At 37.7% G+C, this 22,539-nt stretch overlaps 1 protein-coding gene and 1 long non-coding RNA gene across 2 annotated transcripts; both read right to left on the bottom strand.

Moving 5' to 3' along the window:
- Positions 1–5,613: 5,613 nt before the first annotated feature.
- LOC118761702 (zinc finger protein 98-like) lies at positions 5,614–22,094 on the bottom strand (the record flags this gene model as incomplete). The annotated part of the gene is made up of 4 exons (XM_036499846.1): positions 5,614–6,077; positions 10,985–11,309; positions 11,394–11,817; positions 21,932–22,094. Coding segments are annotated over 4 exons (1,086 nt in total), but the record flags the coding sequence as incomplete, so codon positions are not given.
- Positions 6,310–9,235, bottom strand: LOC118761701. Its single transcript, XR_004997574.1, has 3 exons — positions 9,049–9,235; positions 7,190–7,667; positions 6,310–6,352 (listed from the first exon to the last, which is right to left on the bottom strand). It is a non-coding gene; the product is annotated as an uncharacterized LOC118761701 (long non-coding RNA).
- Positions 22,095–22,539: the final 445 nt, after the last annotated feature.

Below are 22,539 nucleotides of genomic sequence, written 5' to 3'. Positions count from 1 at the left end.
CCTCAATGAATTCTGACCCCTGCAAATATTGACGTTAAATGACTGAGAGTGTTTAAGGGGTTGATGTCGTACATTAGTATGCCCGGCGAAATACTTAGCGATATTTCGTCTGTCGCTACAGTTTTTAGTTCAAATTCTGCCGAGGTCAACTTTGCCTTTCATCCTTTCGGGGTCGATAGATTAAGTATCAGTTACACACTGGGGTCAATATAATCGACTTAATCCGTTTGTCTGTCCTTGTTTGGCCCCTCTGTGTTTAGCCCCTTGTGGGCAGTAAAGAAATAGGTATTTCGTCTGCCGTTACGTTCTGAGTTCAAATTCTGCCAAGGTCAACTTTCCAGGGCAATAAATTATGTACCAGTTGCGTACTAAGGTTGATCTAATCAACTGGCTCTCTGCCACCAAATTATGGGCCTTGTGCCTAGAGTAGAAAAGAATATTTGCAATGTTGAATTGCTATGTCATTTAACTATCCTCTTTATCTCACTGACTCTTTTTTTCTGTTTCAGAATATCACATTCTGTTGACATAAAAGAAATTACTTCATTCAGATGTGCCTTTGATGTTTTTATCAACTTTTATTGACTAAAGGAAGACGATATATTTATAAGGAGCATTCATCAATACATCTACGTTTTTATATAAAGAAAGTCTATAACAAAATATGGTGAGATATTTCTTCTGGACGATGGAATTAACAGCAACAATTTGAAGTCTTTGCTGTCTGGAATATAGAGGAGATGATTGCTTTACAGGTTAATCAAGCTTGGATGACTTTACAAAGGCATAGACAATTGTCACCTCCTGATTTAGATATTAAGCAAGATCTCAGCTGAAAGAAACGGCATTAAATTATTCCCTAAAAATAGTGACAAAACTGAACACAAACATTCTCATAGAAATGAAATAAACACTATCATTGTGATATTTATGACAGATTATCCTCTCATGATGAATCCTTTAACTGAAGCAAATAACCCTGATACAGGTGAGAAACCATATCACTCTAATACCTGTAGTGTATCATTCTGTCAGAGTGGTGTCTTGACTATACATGAACATAAACATACAGAAGAAAAGCCATACCATTGTGATATCTGCGGTTAATCATTCTCTAATAGTAGCAACTTAATTAAACACAACCGTACACATACAGGAGAGATACCCTATAATTGTGATATCTGAGGTAAATCGTTCTCTCAAAGTAGTATTTTAAGTGACCACAAATGTACACATACAGGTGAGAAACCACACCATTGTGATACCTGTGGTAAATCATTCTCTTTTTGTAGTGAATTGACTAAACACAAATATACACATACAGGTGAGGAGCCATATCCTTGTGATATCTGTGGTAAATCATACTTCAGAAATAGTCAGTTGACTATTCACAAACCTGTTCATACAGGAGAGAGGCCATATCATTGTGGTAAATCATTCGCTCAAAAAGGTCACTTAAGTAGACATTTGAGTATTCATACATAAGTGTAAAACTATCAATATAAAAATTTATTACAACATATCAACAATTATGAGTTTTTTGTCTTCTACCAGACAAGGTGTCTCCCTCTTCAAGCTTCATGTATTCAACTTCAATTTCATGAATATCAACTTCAGTATCATGGATATATCTAAATATATCAACACAGTGAGAACTTTGATGTTTGAAGATGATTGTGCTGGAGTTTTTGAAGAACTTGTTAGGAGAGAATAAAGGAATGGGAATAAGGAATAAAAGTTTTAAGTGACATTGATTTGGTCTTTGTTGTGTTTTCATCATCATCATCATCCTTTGACCTTCATGCTCCTACCTCGTTTAAACAGTTAAACATCAATGTAGAGCTGTGGATAGGTCCCCAATGTAACCACAGTGTACACTGACATATATCATCATCATCATTTAGCATCCGTTTTCCATGCTAGCATGGGTTGGACGGTTCAACTGGGGTCTGGGAAGCCAGAAGGCTGCACCAGGCCAGTCAGATCTGGCAGTGTTTCTACAGCTGGATGCCCTTCCTAATGCCAACCACTCTGTGAGTGTAGTGGGTGCTTTTTACGTGCTACCGACACAGGTGCCAGACCAGACGAGGCTGGTGAACAGCCACGCTCGGATGGTGCTTTTTACCTGTCACCGGCACGGAGGCCAGGCGAGGCTGGCAACAGCCACGATCGGGTGGTGTTTGTTACGTGCCACCGGCACGGAGGCCAGTCGATGTAGCGCTGGCTACGGCCACGTTCGGATGGTTCTCTTATATACTTACTAAATTATAAACGAATTTATCCTTCAAATTATGCATACATCCAGAAATAACTGTCTTCACATTCATAAAGAACTACACTCACTGCACGTATTCCACTGTTGACTGTAGACTCCATATGTATTTCTTTACTTCTTTTAATCAATGTATTTCTTTACTTGTAGACTCCATATGATGTGAACCACTTTACAGAGTGTGTTGGATGCTTTTATGTGGCACCACACAGACACTTTTATATGCTACCACAAGGGCATTTTTACGTGACACCACATGAATGCTTTTACATGAACCACGCTGGCACGTTGCTGCACAAGTGCTACTCCCCGTCTCCAAACAGGGACTTTTACATGGTACCACCATGGGTACTTTACACAACCACATCTTCTTGAGTACATCCAGGTCCTTTCTCATCTCACCTGAAAGGTTGAGAATCCTGAGGGTTGTTCTTCAGTATTTCATCCCATGTCTTCCTGGCTCTCCCGTTTCCATCCACTGAGAGACCAGCACTTCTTTATGAAGCTGTCAGCATCACATGACCAAACCATTGCAGTCTCCTCTCTTGCACGCAGCAACAAATTCCTCTCATGCCTAACTTCTCTCTCAAATATGTACACTTACATAACACATCCAGTGGAGCATACTAACCTATAAAGGTTATTTTAACGTAACGATATACTTGGTAAAATCATTAATTAATTGATTCATTAATATATATATATACATATATAATTTCAATATGGAGCAAATAATTTATCATCATCATCATCATCATCGTTTAACGTCCGTGTTTGCACGGGGTCTGCACCAGGCTCCAGTCTGATCTGGCAGTGTTTCTACAGCTGGATGCCCTTCCTAACACCAACCACTCCGTGAGTGTAGTGGGTGCTTTTTACGTGCCACCAGCACAGAAGCCATTTAAGGCGGCGCTGGAATCGGCCACATTCGGATGGTGCTTTTTATGTGCCACCGGCACAGGGGCCAGGCGAGGCTGCCCAAAAGTTGAGAGAAATTCGTTGTTTTATCAATTTGTTCCACAATTTCCATAATAAAGATATCATCATCATTTAACGTCCGTTTTCCATGCTAGCATGGGTTGGACGGTTCGACCTGGGCCTGGTAAGCCATAGAGGCTGCACCAGGCTCCAGTCAAACCGTCCAACCCAAACTAGCATGGAAAACGGATGTTAATTGATGATGATGATGCAAACAATTTTCTTTCTCTAGGAATGTCTTATCAAAGCGAGTTTCATTTTTGCACTATTATCAATTGGTGATTGTAGATATATTCACTTGCTTATGTACTAATGCTCTTGGTTTGTTATTTTATTATTCTAGTACTTTTCCCTTCTGGAAGTCCAGCTGTCTCTATGGAAACTTCATTGTTTTTAAACATAGGAGAAATAATACAGGCTTAGACGGAAACCTTATTTCTGCGATACAAAGAAAGAAACACCAAGTGATGATACTTGACCGCTATCTATCTTATCAGCTCAGTCAAAGTCGACTCTTGGTCACACGTTGGATCAGTGTCCTCCAGTCAGTTCTATCCTGGGCTGCTTCTTTCAGATTGGCTATGTCCATTCCGGTATCACTCTTGATGGTGTCAAGCCAGCAGGTTCTTGGTCGGCCTCTTCCTCTCTTGCCACTGACCATTCCATAAATATAATATCTATCTATCCGCTCAGTCAAAGTCGACTCTCGGTTACTTGTTGGATCAATGTCCTCCAGTCAGTTCTATCCTGGGCCACTTCCTTCAGATTGGCTATGTCCATTCCTGTATCACTCTTGATGGTGTCAAGCCAGCCGGTTCTTGGTCAGCCTCTTCCTCTCTTGCCACTGACCATTCCGAGCATGATGTCCTTCTCCAGGGATTTTCTCCGCATAATATGACCAAAATATGCCAATCTATGCTTGGTGATCCTAGCTTCTAGCGACAGTTTCGTCTTGATCTGGTTAAGAAGTTCTCCATTGGTAAGCCTCGATGTCCATGGAATCAGTAAAAGTCTTCTCCAACACCAAATTTTTAATGCACTATCATTAAAAATTATTATTCTGAAACTGACTTATTGGAAGTCCACCTGAAGATTGTCGATCAAGACAAGAAACAATTGTAGTGGCGGTTTTTTTGACTATTTATAAAAATTTTATGTATTGATTAAGTCTTTCCTTGTTTGTTTTGCAAAATAGTGGTTTTGTCTCTAATAATATTTTATAATATTTTACTATAAAATTGGATTTAATCCTAAATCTGATTTTTTCCCTGTAAATTTGGATTTATTCCCTAATATTTATTATTTATATATATGTTTATATAATTATTTATCCTATGAAAGGGCACCATTCGAGCGTGAGCATTACCAGCGTCGCCTTACTGGCACTTGTGCCCCGTGCTAGTAGGGTGCAAAGAGCACCATCCGAGCGTGATCGTTTCCGGAGCAGCCAACTGGCTTCCATGCCGGTGGCACATAAAAGGGCACCATTCGAGTGTGATCGTTACCAGCATCGCCTTACTGGCACCTCTGCTGGTGGCATGTGTAAAAGGATTCGAGCGAGGTCATTGCCAGTACCGCCTGACTGACCCCCATGCCGGTGGCACGTTAAAAGCACCCACCACACTCTCAGAGTGGTTGGCATTAGGAAGGGCATCCAGCTGTAGAAACTGTGCCAGATCAAGATTGGAGCCTGGTGCAGCCATCTGGTTCACCAGCCCTCAGTCAAAATCGTCCAACCCATGCTAGCATGGAAAGCGGACGTTAAATGATGATGATGATGACACGAATGAAGTCTCTGTTGAGACAAGTGGACTTTCGGAAGTGAAAAGTACTAAAATGGTAAAACAAACCAAGAACATTGGTACGTAAGGATGCAAAGAACATCCAGAATCATCAATCGATAATAGAGCAAAACTGATGCCCACTTCGATAAGATATCAGCCTCGAATTACATTCTATTGAGAGTAAGAGTGAGAGAGTGTTTGTGAAAGAGACAGAGAAAGATGGAGATGATGAGAAAGAGAAAAAAATGTGGTAGGTCTCTCCATGTTCGAAAGGTTGACAAAAATCATGGTGGGGTTGAGAATAAGAATCTCCTCCAAAATGTTTATTCTCAGTTTTCTGAAAATAATCTCAATCTGGTACATTTGAAAACTCAACTCTGTAAAGTTTAATTTAAAGAAACCATTATTGAAAAGCTAACAAGGAATCAGTCTGGCGTGGGGCACTAAACTGTACATATGCCTTATGTTCTTCCTTTGTGGTCGCTTCTCTTTTGTATCCGGGGGAAAGGGGGGTCATTGTTTATGTAGATATTGACAACTTTACAATATTCCTGAGTATAAAATAATTAACAACTTATGTCATTGTATAACGTATTTAATGAGTGAAGCATTCAAAATACAATAAACAATAAATATACTGTAATTACAAGATGCAATATACAAGAAAGAATAATGTGTGGGGGTGTGAGGAGGAGGAGATTTGGTATAAGAGGTCCTTACAACCTGGAAAGGAAACTGCATGAGTGGTCAAGGATGGAGTGTGAGGTGAATATTGCAAACAACAAAACAAAAAAACTTTAAAACTTTAATGATAATTTCTATTGCATAAAACACTTTCTGTGTTTTAAACAAATATAGCAAAGAAGACACTACACACACGATCCTTTTGCTTTCTCTCCTGTATGAAGATGTTTGTGTCTTCTGAAGTTACTCTTATCAGAGAATGATTTACCACAAATATCACAATGATAAGGTGTCTCTCCTGTATGAATATGTTTGTGTATAATTAAGACACTATTTTGAGAGAATGATTTACCACAGATGTCACATTGATATGGTTTCTCTCCTGTATGAGTACGTATGTGTGTAGACAAGTGACCACTTTGAGAGAATGATTTATCACAGATATCACAATGATATGGCTTTGCTCCTGTATGAATACGTTGGTGTGACTTCAAGATATAATTTTGAGAGAATGATTTACCACAGATATCACAATGATATGATCTCTCTCCTGTATGAATATGTTTGTGTATGGTTAAAACATTGTTTCGAGAGAATGATTTACCACAGATATCACAACGATATGGTTTCTCACCTGTATGAATACGCATGTGTGTAGATAAGTGACCACTTTGAGAGAATGTTTTACCACAAATATCACAATGATATGGTTTCGCTCCCGTGTGAGTACGTTTGTGTGACGTTAAGATATAATTTTGAGAGAATGATTTACCACAGATATTACAGTGATATGGTTTCTCTCCTGTATGAATACGACTGTGTTTTGTTAATGCAGTATTTTCAGAGAATGATTTACCACAGATATCACAATGATATGGTTTTTCTCCTGTGTGAGTACGAGTGTGCTTTGTTAACGCAGTACTGTCAGAGAATGATTTACCACAAATATCACAACGATACTGCTTCTCGCCTGTATGAATAGTCTTGTGTATAGTTAAGACATTATTTTGGGAAAATGATTTACCACAGATATCACAGTGATATGGCTTCTCTCCTGTATGAATATATTTGTGTTTAGATAAGTGACTACTGCTAGAGAATGATCTATCACAGATATCACAGTGATATGGTTTCTCTCCCGTATGAATACGTACATGTGTAGATAAGTGAATACTTTGAGAGAATGATTTACCACAGATATCGCAGTGATATGGTTTCTCCCCTGTATGGGTACGTTTGTGTCTAGTTAAGTGACTGCTTTGAGAGAATGATTTACCACAGATATCACAATACGATCTCTCTGCCTTATGAGTACGTTTGTGCAAAGCAACGTCACTACTTTTAGAGAATGATTTACCACAGATATCACAGTGCAATGGTTTCTCTCCTGTATGAATATGTTTGTGTCTAGATAAGTTACTATCCTTAGAGAATGATTCACCACAGGTATCACAATGATACACTTTCTCACCTGTATGAGTATGTTTGTGCATAATTAGGTTGCTTTTTCGAGAGAAGGACTTTGTACAGATATCACAGTCATATGATCTCGTCTATTTTCTCATGTGTTCAGGGGAAAACCAATTCTATAATTTTCTCTCTCTTTTCTATTACTTTTCCTCTCAAATCCCAGTTAATATATTTTTCTTGCTTTCGTTTTTATACTTTACTCCTTACGTACACTTCTGCTGCTGTATTTCTGTCCAGTGTTACCGTTGTTTAGCAACACTTCCATAAATTTATCCAACTTTAATCAGCACGCAAGCACTTTTTCCTGACATTCCAGTCAGAGATGCTCAGAAATGTTGCTAATATTATTATTCCAGAGCAAATATTTTTCAAGAGACAGATTGGTAGAAACAATGTTATATATCCGTTTTGTATAATATTTTCCTTTAGTCTTTAAAACCTTGTAGATATTTAGGATTCTTCTTCTGTCATCTGATGTTCTGAAATTATAGAGAAACAACAGCGTAAAATGTAGAGGCTACTTAAAAAATACAGATTCAATCCTATGGAGATAAACTGTAGAAAAAAACATTTACCTTAACAAATGACGATTTCTTAAGGTAAATTTTATATGACACCGCTAGAAAAAATGGGAGTTTTTTCTAGTGGTGTCAAATGAAAATGTCACCCACAATTATGACCCTAGTATCGATCTATTGCATTTCAATCTCTTTTAGGGTTAGTTGTGGGGGAAGGGTATATTTTTTTTCTTTAGAAATGTAAATAAACCCAATCTGTTTCTTAAACGAGGGACATTTTCATACGGCACAGAATGGTTTTTTTTTTTTACCTCAATAGAGGTAATTGATTGGTTGAAATTGCAGAAATTGAAGAAAAAAACCCACAAATATCTTACAAACCGTAGAATTTTCTCAATAAAGCCAAGAGAAAAAGATGTTTTATAAACACATTCTACCAGTATACGGAGTTTAAAAGTGTTTAGTTACCTAGAAATTATTACAAACTGCCGTTCAAACCGAAAATATCCGCAAAATATTATGTAATTTGTGTAAAAAAATTATAGATATTTAAAAAAAAACCTTAGTTTGTTCATAAAAATTAATTGCTTTGCGATTTAATCGCGCATGCGCGAATCAAATCATATGCATACGCCAAAGTCGTTGTAGGATCGACTACTTACGACTAGCTAGCGCGGATACGCGAATGCGCGCATCGGGACCACTCTTCGCTAGCAGTACCGAGATCGATAGTAAGGTACTATTTAAGAACAGTGGTTCCGGTGCGCGCACTCGCTAGTCGTGACTGGTCGATCCTACAATGACTACCAAGCAAATTAAATAAAACACAAAGGATGGATCAACTAGTCAAGACTAGCTAGCGCGGACATGCGAGTGCGCGCCCCGGGACCATTCTTCTTATATAGTACCCGATAGTAATACTGAGAAACAATCGATAAACTAAAATAAAGCACTGATTTCCAGACATTTCAGTGGTTGGAAAGTGTTTGAGAATATTTCTCAAACTAAAACACACAACGATGTAACCATGCAACAACGGACAGGGCAGAAGGTAGCTTCCATAGCTAGAAATAGCATCCAAAACCCGCACAATTCATAGACATCTGTCTCCCATAGCTAGAAATAGCAGCCAAATCCCACACAATTCAAATACATCTCTCTCCCATAGCAAGAAATAGCAGCCAAATCCCGCACAAGTCTTAGACATCTCTCTTCCTTAGCTAGAAATAGCAGCCAAATCTTGCACAAATGATTCATAAAAGAGAGAAGAGGAGCAAATAATTACGCGCCAAACACCGAAAATTAAAGAAAACATTGAATCTTTTCATTGTTTAATACTTACGCAAATGTTTCATAGAGGACAGTGTTGTTTATATACGTGTGTATATGGCAGTTGAGAAATGCATTATAAGTACGTATTTTAAGTGTTATAAATGTATTATTATTATTATCAGCTGATTAAAAGAAATTCATTCGAAGGACGTTTGACCCGGAAGTCAACATCAAGTAGAAACCACGTTCAATGCGCATGCGTCTCAAAATAATACATCAAAGACTAATTATCTCCCTTCCACAAACAGTAGGTTCGATCCACAGCAACAATTAATCCATTCATCGTGGGCCCCGTTTTTTAAAGTGTTGTTTATAGTTTAATAATCTTTCTTGACGCCAACCTCTTCCCTGCCTTTTATAGCATAGAGTGACATGCTTTCCTGTCGAAATTCCTTCTACGTATAACAGAAAATCACCAGTCAATGACTTTAGATTTATTCATACACAAAAACAAATATAATAGTTTGCACCAGCTGCATATTTGTTCTGCAGCTCTACACAAACTACTTCAATGGATATTCCAATTGTCATTCATCTCCCCGTTTTTCTCAAAGTCTTTCATTAGTTCTTCTCCAACTGCTTTTAACCCTTTCATGACCAACCTGCCTGACACTGCCTCAGGCTCTGTAATACAAATGTCTTGTTTTCAAAAGATCTGAATTAAAATCTTCCACCAAACCTTAGTCACAATTTATGTTCCTAACACCAGCTTAATGATAACTAAGTTATTTTACAAAATTCTTTGTTATATTTAAAATTATTGAAAGAAACACAGAGCATCTCAAAAGAAATATGCTAACAAAAGGGTTAAAATATATAATACAGAAACAATTGTTAACCCATTTGATACCAGCCCTGCTGAATTTGCCTCTGTAGTACAAATGTCTCGTTTTCAAAAGATCTGAATTAAAATCTTCCACCAAATCTTAATTGCAATTTGTTCCTTACTCTAGCTTAATGATGACTACATTATTTTAATAATTCTTTGTTATATTTAAAATTAATTGAAAGAAACACAGAGTATCTCAACAGAAATATGGAAACAAAAGGCTTAAGAATCCCTAAATTTCTAGGCCTTCCATTTTTAGACGGGTTGAAATCTCTCAGACCTTCAAGCTCTACGTCTCAAATCACTCACTGCCAACCCATGTTGTTAATTCCATTCTTTACCTGGGAAGAACTGGGAATTCACAAGTATCTGCCTGTTCTGCTTTCTAGTGAGAATGTAGCCAGTCTGGCTGGTGTGCCACCAGATTTTTAGTTGATCAAGTCTTGTAGGGTTCCCGAAGTTATGAAGTTAGGGTTGACAAAAACAGGGTGGGGTTCATAATAAGAATCCCTTCCAAAACGTTTGTTCTCAAGTTTATGAAAATAATCTTAATCTGGACCTTTGAAAACTTATCTCAGAAAAGTTTAATTTGAAGAAACCATTATTCAGAAACTAACAAGGAATCCATCTAGTGTGGGGCACTAAACTATACATATGCCTCATATTCTTCCTTTCTGGTTTCTCCTGCTTTTATAGCTCTGGAAACTTCCCTGATCAACCATTATGTCACCCTTCACCTGGCTGGCATATTTAATGAGTGAAGCATCTAAAATACAATAAACAATAAATATACTGTAATTACAAGATGCAATATTCAAGAAAGAATAATGTGTAGGGGTGTGAGGAGGAGGAGATTTGGTATAAGAGGTCCTTACACCATGGAAAGGAAACTGCATGAGTGGTCAACGATGGAGTGGGAGGTGAATATTGCAAAAACAAAACAAACAACTGAAATTTTGGGAAATATTTTAATCATAATTTCCATTGCATAAAACAGGAATATTAAACAAATATAGCAAACAGGAAACTATAGGGACTACCCTTTTCCTTTCACCCCTGTATGAGTATGTTTGTGTTTTGTTAAGTTATTACTGTGAGAAAATGATTTACCACAGATATCACAGTGATATGGCTTCTCTCCCGTATGAATACGTTTGTGTCGTGTCAGTGAACTACTTACAGAGAATGTATTACCACAAATATCACAATGATAGGGTTTCTCTCCTGTGTGAATACGTTTGTGTGCTGTTAAGGCACTATTTTGAGAAAATAATTTACCACAAATATCACAGCGATAGTGCTTCTCTCCCGTATGAACACGATTGTGTGTAGTTAAGTGAATACTTCGAGAGAATGATTTACCACAAATATCACAGTGATATGGCTTCTCTCCTGTATGAATTCGTATGTGTCTTAGTAAGGCACTATTGTCAGAGAATGATCTACCACAAATATCACAGTGATATGGCTTCTCTCCCGTATGAGTACGTTTGTGTACAGTTAAGTAAATACTTCGAGAGAATAATTTACCACAAATATCACAGTGATATGGCTTCTCTCCTGTATGAATATGTTTGTGTGTTGTTAAGGCACTATTGTCAGAGAATGATTTACCACAGTTATCGCACTGATATGGCTTCTCTCCTGTATGAATACGTTTGTGTGCTGTTAAGATACTATTGTCAGAGAATGATTTACCACAGATATCACAATGATATGGTTTCTGTCCAGTGTGAATATATTTGTGTCTAGATAAGTTATTATTTAGAGAGAATGATCTACCACAGATATCACAGTGATATGGCTTCTCTCCTGTATGAATACGTAGGTGTTTTGTAAGAGAACTATTTGCAGAGAATGATTTACCACAGATACCACAATGATATGGTTTCTCCCCTGTATGAATACGTATGTGTCTTGTTAAGACACCACTTTGAGAGAATGATTTACCACAAATATCGCAATGATGGGCTGTCTCTCCTGTATGAATATATTTGTGTGCAGATAAATGACCACTTGTGGAGAATGATTTACCACAGATATCACAATTATATGGCTTCTCTCCTGTATGAATACGTAGGTGTTTGGTTAAGTCACAATTTTCAGAGAATGATTTACCACAGATATCACACTGATATGGTTTCTCTCCTGTATGAATATGTTTGTGTCTAGATAAGTTACTATCCTTAGAGAATGATTCACCACAGGTATCACAATGATACAGTTTCTTCCCCGTATGAGTCTGTTTGTGCATAATTAGGTTGCTTTTCCGAGAGAACGACTTTGTACAGATATCACAGTCATATGATCTCGTCTATTTTCTCATGTGTTCAGGGGAAAATCAATTCAATAATTTTCTCTCTCTTTCCTATTTCTTTTCCTCTCAAATCCAAGTTGATATATTTTTCTTGCTCTTGTTTTTATACTTTATTCCTTACACTTCTTCTCCTCTATTTCCTTCTACTGTTGTCTTTGTTTAGCAAAACATCCGTAAATTTATCCAAGTTCCAGTGGCACATATGCTTCAGTTCTTGACACACTAGTCTGTGATGTTTAGAAATTTGACTAAAATGTTATTTCAGAGCAAATGTTTCACAAGAATTCTTCCTCAAATTTGCAGAAACAGTTTTGTATAATATTTTCCTTTAGTCTTTCAAACATTATAGATATTTAGGATTCTTCTTCTGTCATCTGACGTTCTGAAATTATAAAGAAACAATAGTGGAAAATGTAGAGGCTACTTAAAAAATACAGATTCATTTCTGAGATAAACTGTAGGAACAAACATTTATTTTAACAACAGTTGCATAAAAAAGTGCCAATCTCTGAAATTGATGGAAGACCTCGAGCAACGCCTGGCTCATAAGGGCCGGATTCCCAGTTTCTTGGCGTATAGGTTCCCCACCTGAACAGAACGCCGGTCCATCGCAGGTGAGCTGCAAGATGCAGGAGGAAAGAGTGAGAGAAAATTGTGGTGAAAGAGTCAGCAGAAGTTTTGCCATAACCTTCTGCCAGAGCCGCGTGGAGCTTTGGTGTTTCACTTTAGCAATGCATAAATGTAAATATAATTAATATAACATGGAAACTGTACATGTATTTTATATAAAATGGAAAAGAAAATCTCTTTTGTGGGAAAACCTAACAGTTATTGACATTTGAAATTAGATTCACAATCTCTACATTTGTTTCGCTATGGATATTCATCAAAATATGGTATAAATGAATCACTGCTAGGCACATTTGTGACTGTGTGATAAGAAACCTGCTTTCCAACCACATGGTTCCAGGTTCAGTCCCACTGCATGACACCTTGGGCATCTTCTACAGTAATCTCAGGCCAACCAAATTCATAGACATCTCTCTCTCATAGCTAGAAATAGCAGTCAAATCCCACACAATTCAAGGACATCTCTCTCCCATAGGTAGAAATAGCAGTCAAATACCACACAAATCAAAGATATATCTCTTCCATAGCTAGAAATAGCAACCAAATCCCACACAATTCATAGTCGTCTCTCTTCCATAGTTAGAAATAGCAGTCAAATCCCACACAAATCAAAGATATATCTCTTCTATAGCTAGAAATAGCAGCCAAATCACACATAATTCATAGTCATCTCTCTTCCACAGTTAGAAACAGTAGTCAAATCCCGCACAAATCAAAAACATTTCTCTTTCACAGCTAGAAATGCCAACAAAATATCGTACAAGCATAGAATCTCTTTTTCGTTGCTAGAAATAGCAGCAAAATCCCGCACAAATCAAGGACATCTCTCATTCATAAAACACAGAAAAGACACGAAGAATTCAGGCGCCAAAAACCCGAAAGTCTCAGAATTGAAAAAACATTGAATCTTTTCATTGTTTAATACTTACGCAAATGTTTCATAAAGGACTGTGTTGTTTATATATGTGTGTATATGGCAGTTGAGAAATGCATTATAAGTACGTATTTTAAGTATTATAAACGTATTATTATTATTATCAGCTGATTAAAAGAAATTCATTCAATGGTACATTTGACCCGGAAGTTAACGTCATGAAGAAACCACGTTCAATGCGCATGCGTCTCTCGTCTCCTGAAATAAGACATCAAAGACTAATTATCTCCCTTTACCTATCCTTATATTCTTCTCTATTTTAGGCACAAGCCCCGGATCTTTTCGGTTTGACCGGCAGTTTTTTGTAGCGGTGTCATATGAAATTGTCACCCATAATTATGACCCTAGTATCGATCTATTGCATTTCAATCTGTTTTAGGGTTAGGGTTGGGGGAAGGGTATCTTTTTTATCTTCACAAATGTAAATAGGCGTAGGAGTGGCTGTGTGGTAAATAGCCTGCTTACCAACCACATGGTTCCGGGTTCAGTCCCACTACGTGGCATCTTGGGCAAGTGTCTTCTACTATAGCCTCGGGCCGACCAAAGCTTTGTGAGTCGATTTGGTAGACGGAAACTGAAAGAAGCCAATCGTATATATGTATATATATATGTGTGTGTGTGTGCATGTATGTTTGTTTGTGTTTGTCTCCCCAACATCGCTTGACAACAGATGCTGGTGAGTTTACGTCCCGTAACTTAACGGTTCGGCATAAGAGCCCGATAAAATAAGTACTAGGCTTACAAAGAATAAATTTGTGTACTGGGGTCGATCTAATTGACTGGCCCCCTCTCGAAAATTTCCGGGCCTTGCGCCTAGAATTTAAAAGAATGCGTGTGTGTGTGTAAAAAATAATGTATTTTGAATGGCGCAACAGTGCACTATAATAACTGTTATTAGGCGCAGGAGTGGCTGTGTGGGTTCAGTCCCACTGCATAGCATCTTGGGCAAGTGTCTTCTACTATAGCCTCGGGCCGACCAAAGCCTTGTGAGTGGATTTGGTAGACGGAAACTGAAAGAAGCCTGTCGTATATATATATATTCAGGAGTGGCTGTGTGGTAAGTAGCTTGTTTACCAGCCACATGGTCCCGGGTTCAGTCCCACTCAGTGGCACCTTGAGCAAGTGTCTTCTACTATAGACTCGGGCCGACCAAAGCCCTGTGAGTGGATTTGGTAGACGGAAACTGAAAGAAGCCTGTCGTATATATGTATATATATATGTGTGTTTGTGTGTCTGTGTTTGTCCCCCTAGCATTGCTTGACAACCGATGCTGGTGTGTTTATGTCCCCGTTACTTAGCAGTTCGGCAAAAGAGACCGAAAGAAGAAGTACTGGACTTACAATCGAGTTGCTCGATTAAAGGCGGTGCTCCAGCATGGCCGCAGTCAAATGACTGAAACAAGTAAAAGAGTATATATATATATATATATATATGTGTGTGTGTGTGTGTGTGAACTCGATTTATACATTTCTTGTACTTTTTTTTGACCACAGTTCTGTAGGGAGCAGAAGCATGGACTCCCTTTCAGAGAGAAATAAAAAAACTTGAAACTTTTTTCACATGTGGTGTGTGCGCAATGTATGCAACAAAATGGTAAGTTAAGGCATCAAATGTAAAAATCCTAGGCACATGTGGTATGTCCAGCATCCAAAGCATGTTGATGAAAATTCAGTGCAGATGGGTAGGACATGTTTTTCAAATGAAAAGTGATCGCATTCCAAAAATTCTTCTGTAAGGCCAACTAGTAGCAGGATATCATGGCAGAGGAAGACCTGTCTTTAGGTGTAAGGATAAGCTGAAGCAATAAATAAAATCTATGCAGCTTGATTTGACATGTTGGAAAGCCATTGCCTAAATCCATCTGTATGGTGTAAAATGTGTCAGGTTGCCATGTGAAGAATTTGAGTTGATGGAAATGAACAATAGCGGACCTATATCCTGCAACAGATAGACACATTTGCACAATCAAAGTCATCGGTGTCCCCATTGTGACTTCATTGCAAAATCCATTTCTGGACTCAAATTCCCTTCCACACATCCATTGCAAATAGATGCAGATTCTTTGTTGCTTTCTTTCTTTCTTTTACTCTCTTTAACTCCAAGTCTTCTCCTTCAAACATGCATACATTGAAACCGACGGGGGCAACCGTCATCATCATCATCCTCAGCAATATATATATAAGCGTAGGAGTGGCTGTGTGGTAAGTAGTTTGCTTACGAATCACATGGTGCCGGGTTCAGTCCCACTGCGTGGCACCTTGGGCAAATGTCTTCTACTATAGCCTCGGGCCGACCAAAGCCTTTTGAGTGGATTTTGTTGGCGGAAACTGAAAGAAGCCTGTCGTATATATGTATATATATGTGTGTAAATGTTTGTGTGTCTATGTTTGTCTCCGCAACATCGTTTGACAACCGATGCTGGTGTGTTTACGTCCCCGTAACTTAGCGGTTCGGCAAAAGAGACTGATAGAATAAGTACTAGGCTTACAAAGAATAAGTCCTGGGGTCGATTTCCTCGACTAAAGGCGGTGCTCCAGCATAGCCACAGTCAAATGACTGAAACAAGTAAAAGAGTATATATATATATATATATATACATACAAATTGAGATAGGTGTTGTAAAAGCAACTCTCCATGGGATAACATATATCCAACACACTGCTAGTGAAATACCCAACAAAGTTAATACATAAATGTTAAGGATTGCGATGCAATCAATTCATTTACTGTATTATATGGGCAAAGGTAAAATGATTTACCACAATTACTAATACAAGATAAGAAAATGGAGAAATACATCTAAATCAAATATCAATTATCAGATAATACTCAATCACATACTTTGTTAATAAAGTATGTGACTGAGTATTATCTGATAATTGATATTTGATTTAGATGTATTTCTCCATTTTCTTATCTTGTATATATATATATATATATATATATATATGTGCTGATGGAGCACGACATCAAAAGCTCTGCAGTTGGTCTCAAGATGAACCACATGAAAACGAAGTTCATGCGGTCAGACAATGTACCAACAGGTCGAATGGTGATCGGCAGTGATGAAATAGAGGAGGTAAAGGAATATGTCTACCTGGGACAGGAAGTGAATATGTGCCGAGGTATCGAAAAGGAGATCTCACGGTGAGTAAGGGCCAGATGGAAGGCGTTTAATGGCATAAGGGATGTGCTGAAGGGAAGGTTGGACAGGACCACCCGCGCTTACCTCATCAACATTACAGTTCTACCTGCAATGTTATATGGTAGTGAAAGATGGGCTACCACAAAGAGAGAAGAGCAGAGACTGGTAATGGTTCAAAGAACCATGGAAAGGTCAATGCTTGGAATCTCGTTGAGAAAGCACATAAGTAGCAAGATCATCAGAAAGAAGTCCGGCGTGAGAGATGTCATCGCAGAGTATACAAGCAGCAAGTATAGATAGGCTGGACACATCGCCCAGCTCACCGATAATCGGTGGACGCACGCAGTTGTTGATTGGTACCCGCACGAGCGGAAAAGACTAACCGGAAGACCTCCACGTCGGTGGAGTTACGACTTCAGGAGGACGATTGGGATCACGTGGATGAGAAAGGCGCGATCCAGAGAGGAGTGGACAGCGTGCTGTGACCAGCGGTGTCAAATGGACACCCAACAGACTGGTCGGTCAAGGTGATATATATATATATACACGTACATATATATGTATACACACGTATATAATAATATATATATATATATATATATAATATATATATATAATATATTATATATATTTATATATATATATATATATACGTGTGTATACATATATATATATGTATATACACAAACATAGATATATAAATGATGACACAGACGGGCTGAGGTCGGTTTTCGTTGTTTCAGGTTTCTTTATTTTCGAACAAATCAATTACATTGGTAAAGATTTCCAGGTAAATTATGAGTGAAATTTAGCATTTAGGATTTTTACACAAACATTATAGGACTTGTATTGACTCTACCAGTTGAGACTGTGTTATTAGTTATACTACACTACCCAGGTCCTTCCCTGTGTTGGCTCTTGAACCTACGGTCAGCCATGGACAGCATTATGACTTTATATACATGTCATATATTTTATTTATTCTTGTGAATATATGCATAAATGGAAGTGTGTAAGTATACATGAATGTATGTGTTTATGTATATATTTGTCTGTATTTATATGCGTAATCAATGCTGGTGTGATTACGTCCCTGTTTGGTAAAAGCGTCCGATACATACATACACAGATATACACATACATACATACACACATATATACATACATACATACACACATATATACATACATACACACATATATACATATATATATACACATACATACATACGTACATACATACACATATACATACATACATACACACATACATATATACATACGCACATACATACATTCACACACATACATACAAACACACATACATACATACACTCATACACACACACACACACGTACCAATAAGTCCTGGGGTCTCTTTGCTCGACTAAATGCGGTGCTCCAGCATGGCCGCAGTCAAATGACTGAAACAAGTAAAAGAGTATGTTTACAGCTATTCCATGACATCAGGACAGTATTCAAGAGTAACAGAACACTTCGCAAATATCTCCTTCAAGTAAAACCACCAACAGAGGAGAATATGACCAAAAACTGCGTGTACTCCATCCCATGCAGCTGTGGTAGGTTATACAAAGGTGAAACATGCCACCCCCATAAATAAGGGTTGAGGAGCATCACAAAGCTGTGACACAGGGAGATATTGATAAATTGGGTATAGCTGATTATGTAATGGAAAAATAGAGACCACCCCAATGTGGGATGAAGTTAAAATAGTAGACAGAGAACACCACTGGAATATAAGAAAACTAAAAGAAGCAGCACATATTCTAGGACACAACAACCTCCTAAGCAGACCGAGTGCAGATATGAGCAGCATATGGGAACTGGTATTAAGGAAGGATCAAGGTGGTGAGCTGGCAGAGACGTTAGCACGCCAGGCGAAATGCTTGGCAGTATTTCGTCTGCCGTTACGCTCTGAGTTCAAATTCCGCCAAGGTCGACTTTGCCTTTCATCCTTTCGGGGTCGATAAATTAAGTACCAGTTATGCAGTGGGGTCGATATAATCGACTTAGTCCGTTTTCCTCTCTGTGTTTAGCCCCCTGTGGGTAGGAAAGAAATAGGTATTAAGGAAGGATAGAAGAATATTAGACTTATGAGTGAATTTTAAATTTTATAAATCTAATATTCTCCTAAGCACATAACAAGTGATGAGCGATAAGATACAATCACTTGAGTAAGGAATGACCATGCTTCTTTTTCTCTTTTAATAATGCTTGTTCTTGTTTCAACCATGATCGCCTCTGCGTAGTTATTTGTGTTGTTGTTTATTTTGTAAAGCAGAGGGTTGCTAGCACATCACCCGCTACCCATCTCGAAAGAGTCCAGAAGCTGGCTACCCACATGGTTCTTGGTCTCAAGCATTTGTCTTATGAAGAAAGGCTGAAGACGCTCAAACATTATTCTCTCGAAAAACGCCACCGCCGTGGTGATCTCATTCTCGCTCACATCATAAGCAGAAAGTGTAACTCTCGAAAGAGCTGTTCTGCACTCCTGCTCCAGAGCGTCGGCTGCGGGGTCACTCCAAAAAGCTCTATCTGCAACGATTTCATCTCAATCGAAGGAGAGGAGCTTTCTCCGTGGAATAAGCTGCCGGATGAAATAGTGAAGATGCCGACGACCCCTAGGTTCAGTCTCCATTGACCAGAAATGGCCTGAACTTTTTGCATGAACACCCTCCTTGTACATAACTCCATGTCCCCCTACATGGGGTTGCTTTTTGCATTTTGAGCAAAAAATTAACTTAATTCCCATCCACACATTTACCAATATGGGGCCCCCTAAGAAAATCTGATAACAGGTATAGATGCAAATCTAATTACTTGTCGCCTTTTAAAATGTGGCATAACATGGTGATCGGTCGACTTACAACCCTTTCTTCATCTTGAGTTTATTTGGTAGAGTGTGCTTGTTAACTTGACAACAAGGTCATGGTGAGATTATTGGCTGTAAGCAAATGAGTCCATTTTACTATGATTTAACATTTAATGTCTTATCTTGCCATTTTGCTGCATATGTTGTGGTGCAAACACCACATGCCAAAAAATTTCAGTTTTTCTATTTCTTCGTAGAAGGGAGTCCATGCTTCTGCCTCATATAAAAAAATACTCAAAATACAAGATTTCTATTATTTTAGTTGTCAGACTGATATCATGTTCACACAAGTACATATATCATATTAAATACACAACTGAAAGCGCTACTACTTGTTTGATACTGTTATGATTCTTGAACGGAATATTTATAAAATGCGCCATGTATCTTAACCCTTTCATTACCATATTTCTGTTGAGATGCTCTGTGTTTCCTTCAATTAATTTTAAATATAACAAAGAATTTAGTAAAATAACTTCATTATCATTAAGCTAGTGTTAGGAACATAAATTGTGACTGAGGTTTCGTGGAAGATTTTAATTTAAAATTTATAACAAGACATTTATATTAAAGAGCCAGAGGTGGTTTCAGGTAGGTTGGTATCAAAAGGGTTAAGAATTGTTTCTCTATTATATATTTTAACCCTTTTGTTAGCATACTTCTGTTGAGATGCTGGTGTTCTTTCAATTAATTTTAAATATAACAAAGAATTAGTAAAATAACTTCATTATCATTAAGCTAGTGTTAGGAACATAAAATGTGACTAAGGTTTGATGGAAGATTTTAATTCAGAACTTATGATAACAAGACATTTGTACTACAGTGCCAGAGGTGGTTTCACATGGGTTGGTATTGAAAGGGTTAAGGGCATAGAGCCAAAGAAACCAAGCCCAATCTGACAGGAACGTGGAGCAGCACTCTGGCTTGCCAGCTCATGTCACACTTTCCCATCAAAGCCTGCATAGAAGACGGATGATAAAAATGGATGTTAGAGGAGGATGATGAAAACACAACAAAGACAAAAATCAATGTCACTCAAAACTTTTATTCCTTATTCCCATTCCTTTATTCTCACATAACAAATTCCTCAAAATTCCAGCACAATCCTCTTCAGAAATCAAAGTCATCTCTGTGTTGATATATTTAGATATATAAATGATATTGAAGTTGTGATTCATGAATTTCATGTTGACATCCAAGAAACTGAAGTTGATAATGTCAAGCTTGAAGAGGTATAAACCCTGTCTTTTAGCAGACAAAATATTCATTAATTGGTATGTTGTAATAAATTTTGATATTCATACGGTTACACTTGTGTATGAATATTCAAATGTGTAATTAAGTGGCGTTTTTGAGAGAATGACTCACCACAGTATTACAATGATATGGCTTCTCTCCTAATGAATAAGTTTGTGATTAGATAAGTTGATTTTTTGAAAAAATGATTTACCGCAGATATCACACTGATATGCATTCGTAACTGGTCAAGTTACTATTTCTAGAAAATGATTTACCGCAGATATTACAAGGATATGCTTTCTCTCCTGTATGTGTAAGTTTGCGTTTAATCAACTCACCAATTTGAATGAAAGATTTACCACGAATATTACAATGATATGGCTTCTCTCCTGTATGAATATGTTGTGACGAGTTAAATCACTATTATGAGAAAATGATTTACCACAGATATCACATGGATATGGTTTTCTCCAGTATGAATACGTTTGTGACTAGTCACATTTATATGGCTTTTCTTCTGTATGTGAAAGTTCGTGTTTAGCCAAGGCATCACTCCGAGAGTAAGATTCACCACAGATATCACAACGATATGGCCTCACTCCTGTATGTGTATGTTTGTGACAAGTTAAGGTACCATTTTGAGAAAATGATTTGCCACAGATATCGCAATGATATGGTTTTTCCCCAGTATGAATATGTTTGTGACTGGTCAAGTTACTATTTCTAGAGAATGATTTGCCACAGATATTACAATGATATGCTTTCTCTCCTGTATGTGTATGTTTGTGTTTAGTCAAGTTACTATTTAGAGAGAAAGATTTACCACAGATGTTACAATGATATGGCTTCTCACCTGTATGACACGTTTGTGATAAGTTAAAGAGCTATTATGAGAAAATGATTCACCACAGATATCACAATGATACGGATTTTCCCCTGTATGAGTACGCTTGTGCCTAGTCACATGGCCACTTTCAGAAAATGATTTACCACAGATGTCACAATGATATGGTTTTTCTCCCGTATGTGTACGTTTGTGTCTAAACAAGACACCACTTCGAGAGAATGATTACCACAAATATCACAATGATATGGCTTCTCTCCTGTATGTGTACGTACGTGAATAGTCAAGGAACTACTTTGAGAGAATGATTTATCACAGGTATTGCAATGAAATGGCTTCTCTCCGTATGTGTAAGTATGTGGCTAGTCAAGGAACCTCTTTGAGAGAATGATTTACCACAGATATCACAGTGGTATGGCCTCTCACCTGAATCAGGTTTGTTTGGTTTTCTTAAATCATTCATTATAAGATAATAATTTCTCATACGTATCACAATGATAATGATTTTTTCATTTCTATGAATGTATTGTGTTCAGTTGTGTCAGTATTTTCAGAGAGAATAATTTAACACTGTGTTTCTTTCATCTTGTTCCTGCTTAACATCTAAAACGGCAGATTTAAACAGTTAAAATTTTGTAAATTTATCCAAGCTTAATTAACCAAGCAATCA

This window comes from Octopus sinensis, unplaced genomic scaffold (assembly GCF_006345805.1).
Source record: "Octopus sinensis unplaced genomic scaffold, ASM634580v1 Contig16552, whole genome shotgun sequence".
NCBI classification, from domain to species: Eukaryota; Metazoa; Mollusca; class Cephalopoda; order Octopoda; family Octopodidae; genus Octopus; species Octopus sinensis.
Note: the sequence above shows the minus strand (reverse complement) of the source record. Positions and strands in the feature narration are given on the sequence as shown.